Below are 18,718 nucleotides of genomic sequence, written 5' to 3'. Positions count from 1 at the left end.
AAAACCTCAACTTCGCTAGCCATGTGTGTTCAACCGATACTTCCCTTTTCACCCTATAGTGAAAAGGAGAGTATCTTATTGAACACTTGTGGATAGCGAAGTTAATAAAACCTTAAATATGAAAAAGGGACGTTTGTTAAACGTCCCGTTTAAAATGCTGTGTTTATTTTTTTTAAATCCCTCCCACTAAAATTTGTTTCATCATTATTTGCAATACTTTCATTTTAGTTGTACCGAACTTCATAACTTAAATTCCATGGGATAGACTTGTTTTATGAGAAACGCACATTTTCTATGCAAGAAAAACAGCGTTTCCGCCATACAAGCTTCGTAATTGAAGGAATTTATAATTTGCTGAGGGCCTATAGGCGAGAAACCTTAAATCACCTGAACTCTGAGAAACACCTCACATTATCAGGTTTAGGCCATGTTTTTGACTGCAAGTCTCGTTAAAGTCTCATTACTCTATCCAAGCATTAACGGAAATGCTAGTTTTAAAAAGACGTTTCAATGCATATTTCAAATTTTCACGCCAATATTGAAATGATTCATTTTTATGGAAAATACGACATTCTCGTTTTTTGTTTTTTTTTTTTTTTTTGTGTGTTTTGTTTGTTTGTTTGTTTTTGAGGAAAAGAGAAGCAGAGAAGCATTTAAAATTCGTCCTTTCTTTCTATATTTCTTCTTCTTCTAGGCGTCGATATATATTAACCTTCAGACGTCACAGCTGTGGCTTCCTGGATCCTATATTAACATGATATGAAGCACTCTTGCCTACGATTGAGTACAGCTTGTAACAGCTATCTCCCCTATGAACGCTAGTCCCATATCATAGTCACGAGGTATTTTGGGATGGGACACTAGCGGGATATGACAGCAAATCCTTGTGATATATATATACATTTATATTGGGTTGAAAGCTCATCTATATATGAGGATAAGAAAATCCACTTTAATATGTTTCATTATCCTTATCATAATCTATCACAACAAGAAAAGCTATATGATTTCATTCATGAAAAAAATAGCCCCCCCCCCCCCCCCCCCCCATCACTTCTTCGGTAACCTTACTTATATAGTGTTGATGATAAGAATTGCTCAAATTTAATTTTATCTAGTTTAAACTGGTAAATCCTTCGAAATTATTTTAAGTACAACGTATCACAATAACGTAGCATATGGCCTTAAATGTTTAAAAAAAACCACATATATCGTTAGACATGTTGAATGCATGAATACCCACTTTAGGAACAATGATTATATAGTATTGCTCTGAGGAGTATGCAAGTTAATTTGGATGTCAATGTATTGCATTTATTAGACAGATAATATCTTGTAACCTCGAGGCCACGCGCTGACCTGAATATTTTGCAGTATAATGTTAGAGAAAAGCATGATTCGGAATATTTTAAAAATCTGTATAATCCATCGTAAATGTGTCAAGGAAGATGAAAAAAAATACCAATGCTCCATTCACGTTCGACTCCCTGTAGTTCCCCGAAATATTGATCGATATCCATTTGGTTTGTAGGTCTCCACCGAACCACACTATCGCCAAATCCAGGATATTTTTATGTAAAAAAATGAACAAATAATTAACTCGGGCGATTCTAAAATCCCAATAGAAATAGCATAGCGTTGAAGAGCTAATTTAAACCATTACAATTATATATTTATATATATTTAGCAGGTGTGTTGACACGTGTAACAAATTAATGTTGTTTAGATACATTTCTGGTGAGAACTATATTTGGATACGATGTCGATATATTTAATTCCTTAATATTGGTATTTAGAAGATTATTTGAGATGTAAGATTTATCTGACGATTGACTTAAGGACCGAGAATGAGGATAAAAGGCGGATTATATTGAACCAGTATCTGCCTTGTAGTTAATTAACCCTTAGCAGCCATTCGGTTTCCATGACAACGGAAACAGCAACCGGCGATGAAAAGATTAAATAAGTATATATAAGGTAACTGAAGGGGATACATTTCATTTTAAAATTGTCGGGTTTGAATTCCAATATAATTTTCAGATCTTATTTAATTTAATACACTATCTTATAGGAAAGGAGATCTACAATGCTTACCATTTTAAGGTTACATTGTAATAGCAAATTTTCAAAAATAGCAAGGATAGCGATATTTTAAACCTGATCATTAACCATCAAATCTATACATGACTAGATAAGTCATTATAATGATAATCTACTGAGGCACTTGTCTTTTATATATATATAAACAGATTTTTTTTAATCCTTATTCATTAATTGTGTATAAGTATGAATGCGGTTAAATCATCCCCATGCCAAAAATAAAATAAAATAATAAACATTAGCCAATCTGTTTCTGTTTTAATCATCGCCACAGCCCGAGACCTAGGATAAAGTTCAAGTCTTTTTTATGTGAAGGTATGGGTATGAGCACAGGAGTTGCCTCCCTTGGTATGGTCAACTCTAGTGAAAGCGACATAATCCAGACAGCGTGTTTTATTATCGAACAACTTCCGTGTGTGTTTTAGTCAAATTGACACTACAGTTCGAGCCAACTAGAACAACTGTTTCAATGTGTCACATATGTACATGGCAACCTACACTACGAAAGCTTGATTAACATCAGTTTCAATAAAAATATGTTTTAATATACATATTAGATTCTGACTGTGTACATTTGTGGGAAAAAATAGGATGTACTTTAACATTTAATACTTTAAATTGGTCGTACCAATGTATTTAACAATCAGGTTAATTTTGCAACAATTTTCTAAAATAGATAAATAAATATAAATAAATTATTCATTTTTAGGAAGAGATAAGCGAAAAATGGCTTACCGGATAGATCGAGAACAAATGCTCTTAAAGGATATATAAATATAAGTGAAACGACATCTATATGAAGTTTTGTTACATCGACAACGGGGAACATGGTTTGAATTTTAATTCTAGATATTTTCGATTAAAATTCGAGGACATCCCGCTGTACAGGAATTGTTGTGTTCGATTGTTTGTTGTTGTTGTTTTTTTCATACGGTGGTTCACCCAAACATAAATCATGATAACACGTTTCCTAATAAGGCACGTTTTCCATGAAATGCCATCCTTATTTTTAAAAATTGAGAGCATTGTCGATAAATGAGGTTTTTCACAATACTTTATTTGACGTTTTCCGGAAATATTTTATTTCAGACACAGACATATCCAAAGGATTTATAAGTGCTTGTGTTTGAAAAAATAACTTAAGTTACCAGGAAATGATTTTACATCTCATTTTGACATCGTTCGTCATGACTAAGTTATGATACAATTTAATTGTGAGCCGTGTTTTGAAATGTCCCTTTCTTAAACTACTCTAGTCACTCGACTTCCGTCGTTAATGCACTTCCGGTCTATGGCGCCTTTACCGATTTGAGTGAGATGGTATACTCCTGACTTTCCTGTTCATTCATTTCTCTAATTCTTAGGAGAGTTACACAATATAGGTCACATTCAGCATACACTCTGCTGTGATTTGTCATTAAAATGATCCATCTGAATTCAAAATGCATGTATATTTCAGGTCGAATTAATAGTTAAAATATGGATATTATTGTCATTATAATTGTTTTAATTATGAAAATTAATGCGGAAATATTATTAATATCACAATTATTTCCGCGTAATTTGCTTTTTATTCCCATTGAGAAACAATTCAGCAGGTATCACGTATCATATTGTTGTTTCTCAGAGCCGCGATTTTGGCCACAGATAATGAATTAAATCAGACTCAGTGTTGATTACGTAAACCGGAAGTTAGGGCAGCTAGCTAAACCTTGGAATCGGAAACTAATCAAGAAACCGATTCTGAATCAGTTTAACTCAAAAGGTGTCTATCTAATTAAAACATCGGAGACAAAAGTAGTTTCTTATGCTACTTATTAAAGTTTTGCCAAAACAACAACATGTCCTTGAATTGATTGGATATTTTCAAATGCCAGACCCATTGAAGCATTTACCAGCAGCTATCTAATTCCAACCACACAACAAATATCACATCAGGGAGTCGGTCAATACGAATTCCATTTCATCTTTATTTGTCAATAAACGAATTGCACATTTTTTGCAAAATTTGTCTCGGCATGAAACTTGAAGTATTTGAGCTCCCTCAACGACATATCATGTTTTGGCAAATTGTCACGCTTTCAACACAAAGCGCTGTGATAACTTCTATATATTTTTCTCGTGACATGGCAAGGTTATCTTGAAAATTCTATCAGCAGTTTCACAGACAGAATGAAGAAACTGGGTATCACAAGAAACATATTGTTTTTCATTGCAGTTTGAAACAAAGATTGAACTCATTAAGCAGACGACATTTCTCGCAGCCTAGCATTGGCAAACGTCTCTTTCTAAGATGAAAACAGAATTGCACACTTTGGAGCTTGATATAAGATCGTATTGTATTTCCAGACGAAATCTAAATCAACTCTACTTTTTACTGACACAGAATGTCTTAATCCGTTTGGGTTATTTGGGGTGAACATTTTTCATTGAAGCAGTGAATGTTTGATTCCAACAATTGAGAGGGATTTGCCAAGATGTTGCGATAAAGAAGTTTATTTATGAATATATGAAATATTTATGGAACACAAATCGTATGTTTTCATTACATAATTTACATAAAAACACACACACACATACACACACACAAAAATTGTCATTAAGCCACAGACAGTTTTTTTGGTTATTATCTCGTAATTATAGCAGGCGAATAAAAGTGGCCCCTGGGGAATCGAGGCTTTTTTGGGGTCTACTTCTAAATGGACATTGTTTGAATAACATGACCGGGTGGGGTGTCCTGCTGGGTGTCTTCGATAACATGTTTCAGTAAAATAACTCAATAAAGTTGGTTGCGCTATAGGAACATTAAGGTAACTGAAGTTGATATGCTGTCCTCTTTATAACTCTTTTAACCTTCTTTTTCTTTCGTAAATGATTCTTCTATTGGAGTTTCTAACATATTGCAGACTGTAGCGAAGACAATACATCCCGTGCAAACAATGAATCAAAATCATTGTTACCATGCAAGGACCCCGACATGTTTAATACTTGCTTTTGTCGCGTAGAATGAATAGTAATCGCAAATTATCCGAATCAAACTTGCATGCCCGTCCCGGATGTAACCTTTTGTTGGAAACATGTTTCAACGTGCCGAACTGTTTCAACACACATTTTTTACATTACAATTATCAATAAATTTGAATTGGAATGTTGAAGTGTCGTTTTATAGTATATCATAATAATACATATGTAATCATAATGCAATATGTCATAGTTGTTATATGTTTAATAATCTTCGTTTCTTACGAAAGAACTCTTTTGAAAAGGAGATTTGAGTCACACAGTACGAAAGCAGAAAAGGTGAAGGTCATTCGTCTGTAGCTAGTGGCCATTATCAACATATTTGTCATCCTGTACGATAACCTGTCTATTAGAATCACGTGCAAAGGGTGGGGATTATTCCTTATTGACAACGAGGAGCGCTAGCTGATTTGTTTACAAGACTTAACTATCATATAGACCTTATAAAACAACTGCCTCGGGAGAGTTACAGAGACACCAAGTATTGAAAGGTTTGCGTTCAAAAATGGATTACGCGTCTGTAATGCCTAGCTTATTTATTGTTTACAGTGTATACAGGAAAACAATGTGCTTTTATTCAGCGTCGTGTCATGGAATATCTGACGGCGACGGTCATAACAACATATGGTTTCATTGTCATTATCCTAGTCACAGACCCCTGGTCACGTCACCTACAGTTTGTGTCGATAAAGCCAAGCAAACATGGCAGTAGGAAAAAAAACTCAGACAAAACAGACAAAGGCATGACTCAAGTTATGCTTAGGATGACATCAACATTGAAGTTCTTTCGGCAGGAGGCGTCGACATTACGTAAACATGCCCCTTGGGTGACATCGTTGATAAACGTATTATTAGGGTAGCATCAACGTCGAGATTCTCATTGGGGGAAGGGACTATTAACGTTTAAATTCTTATGACTTTGGCATCAACATTAAGATTCTCATGAATTTGGCATCAACGTTAAAATTTTGATGACTTTGACTTCAGCATCATCGGTGTAGGTAGCACAATTCCAATACTATATAGATGCATTGTGTTGAGTGCGATAACAAGATTAGAGTTCCTAAGATTGTGCATCATTCAAGCAGTTCTTGCGAAGGTAACATCAAGAGTTTAGGGTGGCATCAACGAAATAGTTCAGCTGAAGATATCTCCTACTTGAGGGTTCTGTTGAGAGTGGCACTAACGTAAGAGTTCATTTAGTAGGCGTGACATCACTGCAAGCTTTCCTTGAAAGTCCAATCAACGTCATACGGATGGCGTCAGAATATTAGTTTACGGAGTGGGGCATCAAGAATTCGTAAGCAGTTAAAGCCAAAGGATAAACTCCACTAGGTGTGTCGGGGGACACCGAGATAGACGTTTAACGTGATATATTTACATTAGGGTTGCGAAGCCACGATATATTTGCACTCTATGAGAGCATCACTGCAGACAAACTGCCGCCAGCACGCAATATGATATGTTTCCTTGTAAAGCTCTGACATATACATCGACCATAGACACCATATTAATATTAAAATCAGTTTAATGCTGATATAGCTGTTTTCCACTGGTTACATCGTAGTGGATCTCTTATGGTCTTTGATGACGGCACGATAAATTGTCGTTTGCTATCTCTTCAAATGTTTTGACATTGCCCTTTTACGAAACTAACACCAATATGCTTCAAATGCTTTGTCATTGCCTTTTTACGAAACTAACACCAGTATGCTCATTAATCTTAGACATAAGCGAAATCACATGTCATACTGCAATTCCGAGGACGTCATGTTCACGTGAGATAATACTTTATAATAACCCCTCATCCTCATTATCTGTTAACACGTCTGCATGCGATTTATCTGTCGTGTAAATGTGAAACCCGACACAATCTATCCTTGGCGGGATATAGCAGGTCTCCAGTATTAAATCGTAAACTCGAGAAGATCTGTCTTCTAGTTACGAGATGTGATTTGCGATACATAATTCCGTAAGATGTATGTCTGAAGGGTATTCCCATGGACAACTCTGCCAGTCGATCACGTGTCTCGTCTTATGAAAACTGTCATTTAAGTGCTCACGAGACCGCGCTCATCAAAATGGTCAATCAAATACACAATAATAAACATGACAGCCCATGTTATTCAGGAATGTTTGTGCAATATACTGTAAAAGTATCTATTCTGGGGCACTTTAATTTTAGCGCATACCTAAATGGGCATACCAACAGTACTTTCAAATAGCTGAACCATGATTTGGCATCGAAAGCATAAGTTTACAACAGGAAGTATATTTATTGGAATATTAAAACAATGATACAAAAAGATAGCCGAACACTCTTATCATGTTTCCCCAATGTAGACACCAATATCACATGAGATTTTCGGGACAAGTTTGAAAATTTCGTAGCTCGTTTTAGCGTATTTCCTACTGAGCTACAATAACGCAATAGTCATGACATTTTGTTTATTTGAATGCTCGTTCTTATTGTGACATCATAATGCATGTGACGCCAGCAAGATGTGATGTCAATATTGAACAATTGATGCATACAGCCAATCATATACAAAGACCTATCATATAAGTAAATGCAGAGATATATAGTCAACATCAATAAAACGCTTGAATGACTGGAAAGAAAACCAAGAAATATGAACAAACAAAACTAATATTTCCTTAACTAAATGAAAGATTTGCAATGAGATTTGTAAAAGTGAAGAGAGTATAGGTCGCCCTAATAGCTCAGGTAAGCGGAAATGTTTGCCTAGAGAGTGAAAGGTCGCTTGTTCGAAGATCGGCACGGTCAGAGAGGTTTAGAAATACACAGATATTCAAGAATCGTAAATCTACGATTAATCAAGGACACAAGATCAAAACTAATCACTTCTTCAAAAATAAAATCCCTACGGAATATCTCAGGGCACCTGGACGAATCAGAATGACCACTTTCTATGGAAATCGTGAAGTAGTTATGTTACATATGCAAATCTTGTCTAAGTTTAGGGGCACAGCTGCACGTCAATTTTGACCCATATATCTGACAGCCAGAACCAAAGGATAAAAGTAACTGAATCTGCACCAAAAAGGTCATGCTTATATTGGCTGGAGGTGAATCTAGGCTGTAAGATAAACGTCCCAATCTCCCATACCGACTTAATGTGATTATAATATAAATTGATATGATGTCTGTTTGGTCCTCCTTTGTTCTAGTATATACAGATGAACTAGTTTATCGCGTCTGTTGCGGCTAACTCGTAATGTTTGCCTAACAATTGTAAGCCTTATGTGAAACATTGAAAGACTATTACAGCACATGTTCATAATATTGACACGTTTGAATTTTTTTTGAAGATCAAACGTTTGAGAGTTACCCTTGCAGGATCACAGATGGCTTCTTCGCCGTCTCCTGTTAAGAACACAATAAAAGGTCTTGCTGTTTTCCAACAAAGCATGCCATTTGTGAAAGGCACCTACAAGTTTTCATTTCACAAAGATTTTATTGAATGAAATCAATGGGTATTGGGCAACAGATAATGCCTATTTAAACCCTCTCCCTAGATGTTGGTTGCCAGCAGAGAGTTTCCACATGATCCCCTATTAAGGGAACATTGACGTTACCAACACTGATCTGCCGGACCTTTGAAGTACTTTGGTTCTTTATCCTTTAATGTTTCTCCTTACTCTTTGTAATGGTTTTTTTTATTCAGCTTTAAACTTGTACATGGATGACTATGGCTGAGAACGTTTATCCATGTTTACAAATAAAACAAAAACAAAGACAAAGACAAAACAAAAAACACAAAAGCAAAACAAAAAGCAAAAACCAAAAAAAATCAAATTAAAAAAAAAACCAAATACACAAAAACAACCCCCCCCCCCCCCCAAAAAAAAAAGAAAAAAAAACTAAAAAAAACTTTTAACATCACATTATTCTCCCATTCTCCAAGTGTCTATTGTTGATTGTTTGCCTGTTTATTGATTTTTTTATTATAATGTTCAAATCATTTTGTTATTCCAAAACCATTCTGAATCATTTGTTTTCCCTTTTCCCTCAAATAACAAACTTGGTATTACGAAAGTATATTCAGGATTCATATTATTGCTTTCCAAACTCGCAATTTATCATTTTTCATGTACGGGTGACTTGTAGCTTGAACGCAATACATTTTTGTACATGATTTCTATTATATATGTTATTGTGTTATGGTGTAAATGATGTAAATAGTAGCAATTATTCTGAAATTGTAAAAATAGACATTGTCACATGCAATTCCGTTGCCCGTCCCTACAAGTTTTGAATCGATCATGGAATCGACAACCTCACATAATATAAATGACAATTACTCTTCAAAGACTTGTTGTTATGACCAATAGCTTCGATATCACACCGGACAAGATAACATCCGTGTTTTATATCGTTGGTCAACTTGTGTCCACCTTTTGACCGCTCTACCATGTAGAGGAGAGACGCCTTTGGCGGTCAGCTAGTTTTGATTGTAGATTATACGGGATTTTACACCGCCTCAGATCTTCTTTGATAAACAGACATGCGTTTAATGATCAATGTACCGCATTCCGGATCTGTGTAGATCAAAGGTTATTTAGGAAATAAAGTCGTCATATAGCGAATATCAGAATAAACAACCAGGACAGTTTTGTCCGTCTCTCATAATACTATCAAAGTCAGCAAAGTATCTCATGATTTCCACATACAGAGCCATATCCTTGTTTAATCAATGTTCTTTAGCGTAAGGGAATCATATAACTTGAATTCTCTATAAGAAACTTAAGTCTTAATTTCGTGATTAGGAGATATGGCAATTTCTAATTTCAGAGGATCGTATCCCATGATAATTTAGTTAAATAATGTTTCATTGCGATACCGATATAGCGATTGCGTTGACAGTTTTGCGAATTTACGCTGGTCATATTTTTTCATGGATAAACTTTTCGCGATTACGTATATGACCTCCGAGTTAGCGAAAATATCATACCAGCAAAAATAATTCACTGTATAGCATATCCAAATACAAAACTGTACCTTGATATCATTAATGTGGACGGAATGACAACATACAGAGGCCAAAAGCCTTTCGGACTGAACGGTGCATCTGTGTTGATCTAAACCAATCCTAGCATTATTATCCCGTACCAGGAGGATGGCACTCTGATTAGCGCTAGATCGTAGATGGAGCTTATCGAATCTTTAGTAGTATCATTAAATTCTAATTACATCAACACAGACAGCTGTGTGTATCTTATGGAAATACGAGCTTGGCGTCATCTACAGGTCAAACGTATGTCGATGTTTCATATAGATTCGTACTCAATTGTCAGCAACCTATTTTGGATCAATGATGGGATGAAGCCGAAAAATAATTGATAGATGAGACAAAGAGTTAAGCAACGTATTGATGAGGTCAAGCGCTGTTGACAAAACAATATAAACCGCCAGAAATATTATTTTTCTCTCGATGCATCTTTAAAATTTATACTTTGAAATCATATCCAGAAATGTTAATGGTTCAAACTACGATTTTTTTTCTGTAGTGATATTTGCCAATAGAGTGAATCAGATTCCGAGGCAGAGATACAGTTGCAATCTCTATCAAGAGAGAGTTGGGATGTGTCTATCGGGAACTAATCTGTGGTTATTATTCTGTGTTATTTCACGAATGAATAAAAAATTATTCTGCTACGCTATTTGTAATAACAATAATCCTTATCATTTCCGTTTTTATTCCAGAGCCTATCTTCCATTTACACATATCGAACTGTTTCTCCATGTGTAACCTTCTCTGGTTGTTGGCCTGCTATCTCTGTCAGATACAACATAATATCAAAAGTTCACCACTATGTCGACTACCCCTCTGTATTGAATTATCTCTACCTCGTTATACGACTCTTCATATCATACAAATGTCACAAAGAAAAGTGTCTATGTGTGCCTTGTACAACATTTTTTTCTGAGGTATTGTATTGTTGAGCACCCTTTTGGAATTTGGCATCAGTACTTCGAAGACGAACCTGCGCGTATGAAAATGTATGTTCGGATTATGATACTAATCTTTCACATCCCATTGTCATAATCAAAGTGAAAATAATGCCTGCAAAGTTACTTCCTTGTAGCCATATTTGAAACAGTTGACAGCGTTAGGGCATTCGTGGAATTGAGGATCGTAAGATAGTGTAGTCATGCTGCATGTCTCTGGAGGAGGACACACGTTTGATGATAGATTGGGAGAGACTCGAGTGACTTTTACCGTTTATATAACCGAACTGTTTTAATGGATGTATTAAGTAATTGTCGTCTAATTTTGTTAGAAAATTTGTGCAAATTCTTTTTAGGGGTTTAATGACCTCGCAACAGCCAGGGTGATATAAGAACGGTTGTGTAAATGAAATAGATTAAATTAGCATACATAACTGGGCGATGAGAATAAGCAAAGGTTTTCCAGAAAGATAAACATTTTCTTTTGTAGACCAAATTCAAGTCATGACACAGCCTCAAAATTAAAAATAGAAATTTAAGACGATGATGAAATTAAAAGACATGTCTCTATGACATATTATTTCATAAAAAGCATTATTGATGATGATGATGATGATGATGATGATGATGGTGATGATGATGACCACACATGACCACCCCGGTTTAACCTTCGTGATACCACATTTTCTTCAATTGATCATTTGTTAATTGGGTTTGAGAGAGTGTCTAATGACGTCACATTGATCCACAGGACCAATACGTCAATAGATGAATGTCTGCTGATACGACACAGACAGCACGATGCTATCCAGCTGAACAAAGTCGTATTTATCGATCTGTCTGTCGCTCTTGATAGCTTATTACAATCCTTTATTACGGACACACGTTTACTTATGTTTAATATAGTGATTCGGTGGTACTTCTGTATAGTGTAAACCAATCCATTCCCATGCTTATTGATTTGGTATCGGGCATTTCTAATTAATTAAATCAGTGTTTTACTGTTTTGAAAACGTTGAAAAGCAGTTTCCTCGAGAAAAGCAACACTCTCTGCTATTGAAACCAGTGAAAACATAAAAAGACAAAATCATTTGAAAAGTAGCTATCTGGCACTTTCTTGATTGTGAGTCATATCTTTTATCGGTGTCATAAACTGAGATTCCACCAAACATTGCAAAAGTATATCACAGATTCCAATTAAAGTGAAATGTTCATGAACTCCAAATCCAAAATAAGTTCACATTTCTATAATCTTTTAAATCTGCTGGGTTTTTTTTTTATAATTCAGCAACACAGTTTGAAGCTATAGATAATAATGCGTACAGATCCACTAGATTTTATCAAACAAGTGTTTATGTTATGTGTGTTATAAGAAAGGTTAAGTAGCAGGATGATTTTCTTAATTGTGACAATGAAAACTATTCCCTCGATAGCATATTTGCGTTCCATTCAGTACAATGCAATAATTACAATTTGGTTTGGCACTGCCCTTTGTATCTCTAAATCCAAATTTGTTGTGTGTATTTGTTTCAACAGTAAAAACAAATGATTACATAAAACAACAGCCATTGCTTTGATATATTTTGCTTCTCCGTTATGTCATGGCCTGTGGCGGCATAATTCGGTTTTAATATGATGTATCTTTCTGTACAAACACCATAGAAAAAATCTCTTTCCTCGAATCTTCCTTGTTCCATCTGTTCAGAAACTAATCGTCCGTTACAAGGACATTCTAACAGCATGTTTACTAAATTCCTTCTTCGCGTAATGACGTCATATTGTAACAAACAACCAGATAGACACGTTTAACATATTTCCCTTGTCTTGTCGTGTATAACCTTTTCGCACGAGGGCATGAAGGCCCAGGTCAGCCTATCTTCTATGTCGTAATTCGGATTTAAAGGGACATTCCTCCTTTCGGACACATTCACAATTTATATTGATGAAATATGTCTGAACGATGATTATATGAGTGTTTGTGCCTACACGTAATGAAATTAATGCCGAAAAATGTACAAGAAAAGGACTTATTGTATACAAATACTGTATGTCTTTTCGGTAATTAGTAATACTTCGGGTCGAATTAAGATATTTCAGGACTCAATTCCCGAAGAACTTTGGTTTATCGTTAGAGTAAAACTGCTTTATTAATGTAAAGATTATAACTTTTACTACTTGGAAAAAATACATATTTCTAGTAAGTTCAATTTTGATGACCTTAACTTCATTCAAACGAAAGAATGCCCCTTTAAGCAAATCGTACTGAACACTTGATATTGAAACCAGGATAAGATGTTACAATAAAACATCGTCCTGTGACAACTTCACCACGAAATATCTGTATTATTCTGCAAAAGGCAAAGATGTCTCTTTTATCTGATATACTGTAGGTAGCGTTTGTAGTCAAAAATTGAGCCGACTCGACCTTGGGTAGCACGTCTGAGAATGCTTTCCAATGTTCAGACGTGGCGAGTGTTCTGCTAAAACACATCATTAGCAGGAACATAATCATTCAGATTCTTACCAGTAACGATGAGATAGTCCTTTTATATATGAACACATTAGTACATGCTGGGTAATGGATTGATTTGCTTTGTACAGCTGTTCAGTCCTTCTAGCACTAACAAGTGACGATATGCTTAGAAACATGGAAAGTTAAGACGAAAATGAAATGAAATGAAATGAAAGACTCATAAAAATCAGATAAACAAGTGATATGGCGTTTCGCATACATGCATTAGTAAGTACAATGAGAAAAAAAACCGATATACGTTCCCTCTGTATTGAATTGTATTGGGCAAAATGAATTTAAAACGAAATACCAGTAATTTCCTTTGCTACTAAGATCTGATAGAATAGCTTATCCTAAAAAGAAGCGAAATCGCTTATGATTTTATGGTTTGTGATTTTATTTAATTACATAAGTATACATATATATACAATTAATCTATTTAATCCGTAATTTTTGTTAAGGGCATCAACATAATTGCGTCTGGAGAAGCCACACCAACACTGGTTTTATTACTTTTTTAAAGACCATTCTTATTGCTTTTGTCTGCAAATAAAACATTGTATATATGTTTTATTGTCACTAGATAAAAGACATATTGATTTCTGCTTCCGATGGTGATCTTAATCGGATATGCTAGCTCGAATATTCCAGACAGTATCCGCTATATTAATAATGAGATGGGTTAGATGATCAGACACTGGTCGTATTACTGGCCATTAACACCTCGGAGATGCACTCCTACTAATTTTCTGTTTACCTAAGTCTAGTCCGTGGGAAACAAAACGGTTGGTACACCTGATACGGACCGTATTAATTGATTCATTTACTGCCGGATATCATAGTTACAACCAATCAACGATAAACCGTTGATATTTATTGGTGTTTCGTCCTATCAATTTCGACTTCCATTCCCACTTGAACTTTTTAAAGATAATCATAAGCTGACATCCTCTGTCTGTAGTACATAATTAAACGTGACCGATGACAGACGGCGAGTTGGAGCCAAATGTTCCAAATAGAAAATGTACTTGACATGAAAAGGTGCTGATACTGTATGGTTGGTAATATTCGTGAGATATTTAATTTCGCTAAATTCGCGGTCATTGAATATAAAATAAATACCCAAAATATATTCATATGTACACACGAATGCATGAAAGGGTTTACTGCAAAAGGCGTGGTTGCGCGAAATTTAATGTCCGAGAGCTACTACCGACTAGAACAACCGTGAAATATTAGCCCGTGAAATATTATAAATATCAAGAATCGTGTGTGTCTTTTGTACAATCTTTTGAGATTTCGGGTGGAGAACACTGTTGGCGGACTTAAGTCCCCGAAGTTTTCCTTTACCATTATGCCATGCTTTGACTCACTCACGTGTACTTGACGTGCTTGAAATCCAATATTGAAAATTATGAAATTTATTGAATAATTGGATACACCTCCTCATCTCGATTTTGATATTTCTTTCGACCTACTTTAGTCGCCTCTTAAATATCATTGATGATTCCAAGAAGGACAAAAAAGCTTTATGATGCAGTTTAATTCCTTTTTGGCTCTACGTTATCGACGTCTCTATTGGTATTGAAAGGTCCTAATACCATTCGTGTCTTTGGTACAATCCTTGGAGCCGTTCATTTCTAATCCCATACTAAATTGTACCTATGTGAATGATTCAAAATATCATCCAGCTTGCAGAAAAAACCCGTTTCATTCCTTTATCGATTCAATCCAGAACAGATATTGTTAGCTTTGAAATCAATATTGTTTAAGCAAAAGATCGTCATCAAAATTGAGAATAGGCCCTTGTTTCCTCGAAATAGCTTGCCATGTAAAATTCTTTTAACGTGACGATCAAATAGCTGAGTGGTGCCTGGGTTTGGGATCAAATGCTGTCTGTTTCGCCAAATTGCCTTATCAGAAATATCGGCTGCTGCAACTGCCCCGAATCGACATCCTTAAAAATGCTTCGATGTCGCAGCGATAAACAGTCTGATGCCCTGACATGATAAAAGTGATATGTCGTCTATATTTTGACATGTATCTTTGATTCGCCTTGAATAAAGGCTAGCAGCCTTTCTAACATACTACTCATATCACTTCATGTTAATCACGTCAGAAATGAACATTGCAGTGACCCGTCAATTAAAGATGGCCGCCCATCAGTTTGTGGGTCGTTAACTTTGACGTGCTCAATTAGGACGTCATAGGTGTAAGGCCATTGTGGTGTATGTAATTCGTATAGTTTATATAACAACGGTGAAATCAAGAAAAGGGAAACTCAATTCATTATTCGTCTCAGAAGACTCTCAAGAACGTTAGAAATCATCTTCCTCTCCGATAAATGCTTAATAGGTCATAGTTAAGTGATATTTCACAGAACCTTTCCTATCTATAGTTTGTTATCCCCAACATGAACGTGTGCCTAATCACTGTTGCGGAAAGCGCGTGAAGGTTTACACACATGACTGAACCAAGTAGGACGGCGTGTTGATGGAACATCTCAAACTGTCACCAGATATTGTTACAAATTGCTTCCGTGACATTGCTAATCAGCGAGCGGTGTAACAACGCAAGCCACGGTGGACACTACATAGGAACAGCACAGTGTATGTGGATATAGACTGGATTGAGGTATGCGTTTAGTATAGATATGCATATGAATGCATATTTATATGTAAAGAAAATTGGTTTGGATCAGTATCGCCAATGCATAATTATTTATATTGTCTGTGAACACTGCGTCCAGATCATGCATCGCCTGAATAACTTTCGATTAAGTGGGAACAATTCCGTTTTATCGAGATGAAATATTTTGGTTGTAAACAGAATATTGACTTATGGTCATCAGGTTCACGACCGAGAATTCATAAGCTTGCTGTGCTTCATTGGATACCGTAAAGCACGTGTGTTTCGATTGGTGGATAGAACTGTTACATAACCACCTTTTTCTGGTATATGCTTGAATTGTCCTAGCTTTGTATTAAGATATATATGTATATATAAACGATATATTGGAAGTTTACATCAGAAGTTTACATAGTCACAACTTAAAAATAGGTGCGTATGAAATGCCCAGATACTATGCATGAGATTTGAGATATCCAGTTCGCTACAGATATCGTGTATTCGCTACATTACGTAGCAGTGTTCAGCAGAAGGTTATCGGCGTAGTCACTTTCTGACGAGAACTGACACTTCCTTACTCGTACTATCGTAAAACATATATATGTGTATTACACACATTATATACATGATCAACAGGCTGTGATGACAATACATGTCCATGTTACACTACCCAGGAAACATGTATCAATGTCAGCATCTCACAGCATCGGAAGCATGTTAAACTGGAACTAACAGAATCATCTGTGCATTTTACCGCGGTGATATTTTGATTGGATCTGACTTTAAAATGCTCACCTATCCGAAGATAAAGAAGTGGACAACGTACGAAATATTTGACGTAAAGGTTTGTTTTCTGTTGTTTTATCTATAACTTAAGTATCACATCAGGAGGTAGATCTCCTTTACATATATCAACCCTGACGTGGTATCGGGACAACAGTTTGACCTGAATACGTCTTTTATCTTATATATGATGTCAAGTAAGTGTATATATTTTAGATACCACTAGTGTGTGAGTAAGCTGTAGGCATGAGTACTAAGACGAAGTATGTGTTGTAAAGGGATGCATATAATTTGACCTTGATATCATACTATATACAATGTCAGGCCTGTTTTCTACACAATAACGTGTGGCTTTCTTAACTACCAACTTAATAGAGATAATTAATTAAAAAATAATAAAGAAGATAAGGATCATGATTAAGTTCTCAGCGTCATTTCCCTATGTAAAAATCACAATTCATTTCTCAGTGTTTGATTTTGTAAGAAATCTGAATAACTTAGATTTTGTTTTATGAGAACTGTCGCATGTTGATATCTTGTCTAGTTTTTAGTTTTACGTGGTAATTTGTGATTCAATATGCTTTTGGACTAATTCACTTGTTATCATGGCAGTCGCATGATTAAAACGTAAATAATTCAACAAGTTTAATATGTCTGCTTACATTGTTAAATATGTCATTCATATTGTGATGTTTCGGTTTTTACCTGGTATCGTAGTTAAGTTTCGAGTTCTTATAAGCGACAATGTCTATTCTAAATTCATTTAAGAGAATATAATTTTCATGCAATTCTATTCATGTATGCACAAAATATATCCCCATGATTTTAAACACTCACGGTTATATAGTCTCGCCCATACAACCAGGTATATACACAATTGTACGCCATGGAGTCTAAGGTAAGACGTTATTCATTGATAACACAGAAGGAAGGTGGACTTGCTATCCTAGGGTGTACTGTTTTCTTGCAGATAAATATTATCTATGGTATTGATAATGAATAGTCATATCGTCCTAGACGAAGGTTCATTATACTACTGGCTTTAAACGCATGGCTTTCATAATCTATCCTACCGTCACTGTTATCAAAGTACGGATATTACTTTAAAAATGGTATGATGTGTTATAACATACCTGTGGATTATCAAGGGAGATAGTTAGTTAGTGGGTAGAAGGGTAATTATCTCACCGTTAGTTAGTGGGTAGAAGGGTAATTATCACACTGTTAGTTAGTGAGTAGAAGGGTAATTATCACACTGTTAGTTAGTGGGTAGAAGGGTAATTATCTCACTGTTAGTTAGTGGGTAGAATGGTAATTATCTCACCGTTAGTTAGTGGGTAGAAGGTAATTCTCACGTTGGTAGAAGGGTAATTATCACACTGTTAGTTAGTGGGTAGAAGGGTAATTATCTCACTGTTAGTTAGTGGGTAGAATGGTAATTATCTCACCGTTAGTTAGTGGGTAGAAGGGTAATTATCTCACTGTTAGTTAGTGGGTAGAAGGGTAATTATCTCACCGTTAGTTAGTGGGTAGGAGGGTAATTATCTCACTGTTAGTGGGTAGAAGGGTAATTATCTCACTGTTAGTTAGTGGGTAGAAGGGTAATTATACCACTGTTAGTTAGTGGGTAGAAGGGTAATTATCTCACCGTTAGTTAGTGGGTAGAAGGGTAATTATCTCACTGTTAGTTAGTGGGTAGA

The 18,718-nt window shown here is 35.5% G+C and overlaps 1 protein-coding gene across 4 annotated transcripts in view; it reads left to right on the top strand.

The window, feature by feature from the left end:
* Positions 1-18,718, top strand: part of LOC117344348 (secretin receptor-like) — a 118,965-nt gene that overhangs the window by 34,197 nt on the left and 66,050 nt on the right. The window contains exon 1 of one of the 4 annotated variants that reach the window (XM_033907090.1): positions 16,418-17,079. The exons of the other annotated variants lie outside the window; for them this stretch is intronic. Coding sequence (XP_033762981.1) covers positions 17,023-17,079 — 57 coding nt within the window. The 5' untranslated portion in view covers positions 16,418-17,022. Of the gene's footprint in view, positions 1-16,417; positions 17,080-18,718 lie in introns of those variants that run through there. 4 annotated transcript variants of the gene reach the window in all.

This window comes from Pecten maximus, chromosome 15, assembly GCF_902652985.1.
Source record: "Pecten maximus chromosome 15, xPecMax1.1, whole genome shotgun sequence".
Taxonomy (NCBI): Eukaryota; Metazoa; Mollusca; class Bivalvia; order Pectinida; family Pectinidae; genus Pecten; species Pecten maximus.
Note: the sequence above shows the minus strand (reverse complement) of the source record. Positions and strands in the feature narration are given on the sequence as shown.